A 1,459-nucleotide genomic window follows, 5' to 3' on the forward strand; every position below is an offset into this window, starting at 1 on the left:
AATGTCGTTCCCCACTTACGCGGTGCCTTAATTATCAGGATTTTGTGTTCTCAACAAGAGAGAACTTTGTGGCTGATAAAATAGTACCAGAGAGGAAAACTTAAGCAAGAAAAACAGAAGAGCAGCTGAGGACTAGGCAAGACTTTGCAATCCGGATGAGATAAGCATGTGCAACGCCGGTTGGCAGGAACTGCAGGCACTTCTCTGCGACTCGTTTACTGCTCAGGCCTTTATCATTTCCTAATTTCGGCATTTATCGTCAGCTGCAGCAGAGGTGAGTCCTCCCTGTTAATGGTTTGGCTCTCATTTTTCCAGGTGACGCAGTACCTGCTGGACCAGTCATTTGTGATGGACGAAGAAACCCTTTATGAAGCTTCTCTGCGGATAGAGCCCAAACTGCCTTCTTGAGCCCAGAGCAGTGGCCGGCGGCTGCTCGTGTACACACGCTATACCATACTGTATATAATCTGTTTGTTTCTGTTGGACGCCCTGGAGTGACTTCCACGTATGTGCTTCTCCAAGCAAACCGCCCCCCTCGTTCTTAGGCCGCAGTAGACCTCGTGTAGGATTTCCTGCATCGTTTAAGGTTTCACGCATTGACACTTTGCTGGAGTCCCGGTTTCTTTTCAATGATGTTATTTTTGTCATTTGTTCTTCTCGAGGGGGCTGGCGGTCGGGCAGGTGAACCCGTGTGTTCCCACGGGGCCCTCGGGCAGCACGGAGCTGCTCTTGCTCAGACGGTATCGGCAGTAACATCCCTGGGCAAGCTCTGTAAGGCGGGGGAGGAGAACACGGTAAAGTTTATCGCTCCATGCGAAGCTGCCCTCTCTCTGCGTGCCACCCCCCCGTGCTGGCCCGGCGCCGGGGAGGCCTCTCGGCCGCTGCCCCCGGTCCCTGCTAAGTCGGGAAGATGGAAACGTCCCTTTGACTCTCCTCGCTGCATACGGCTCATGACAAGCTTCTGTTGATATGCTATAGATCCGTATACCTTGTGACCACTATGAGTAACATGATGTAGAATTAGAAAAAGATGACCGAGTGTTTTTATTACATATACTGTAATCCTGTCTAACCACCTTCTAGCAGGAATATAGTAATGTAGTGCTTATTCTGTGAATATTACCATGTATTTTTTACATTGTACAGTATATAAACACAGTTTAACTTTACAGTGGCAGGCATGCTCCACTCTAACAACCAGAACACTTTTGCTGTAAGCAATACCTCGTGGTATGAGAATTCTCTTTCAAGCCCTAAAACTATTTCAACTTACAGCTTGTTTGGAAAAATATTTCCATTTTTTGTAAAAATATATGTTTCCTGATTACCTCTTGCTAATAAATCTATTCTATCTCAGGGTGAACCGGGACTTGTGATGTTTTTCTCGGCGGGTCAACGCCGGACTCGCAGATGCCCCCCCGCTCCCCGCGGGGACGGGCCGCCCCGGGGAGGGACTGCC

The 1,459-nt window shown here is 49.0% G+C and overlaps 1 protein-coding gene across 1 annotated transcript in view; it reads left to right on the top strand.

The window, feature by feature from the left end:
• RASGRF1 (Ras protein-specific guanine nucleotide-releasing factor 1) overlaps positions 1-1,363 on the top strand; it is a 45,606-nt gene extending 44,243 nt beyond the window's left edge. Inside the window, exon 27 of the mRNA XM_009321423.1 lies at positions 316-1,363. Within this exon, the coding sequence (XP_009319698.1) occupies positions 316-408 (93 nt within the window). The 3' untranslated portion in view covers positions 409-1,363. The remainder of the gene's footprint in view (positions 1-315) is intronic.
• Positions 1,364-1,459: the final 96 nt, after the last annotated feature.

This window comes from Pygoscelis adeliae, unplaced genomic scaffold (assembly GCF_000699105.1).
Source record: "Pygoscelis adeliae isolate BGI_AS28 unplaced genomic scaffold, ASM69910v1 Scaffold13, whole genome shotgun sequence".
NCBI lineage: Eukaryota > Metazoa > Chordata > Aves > Sphenisciformes > Spheniscidae > Pygoscelis > Pygoscelis adeliae.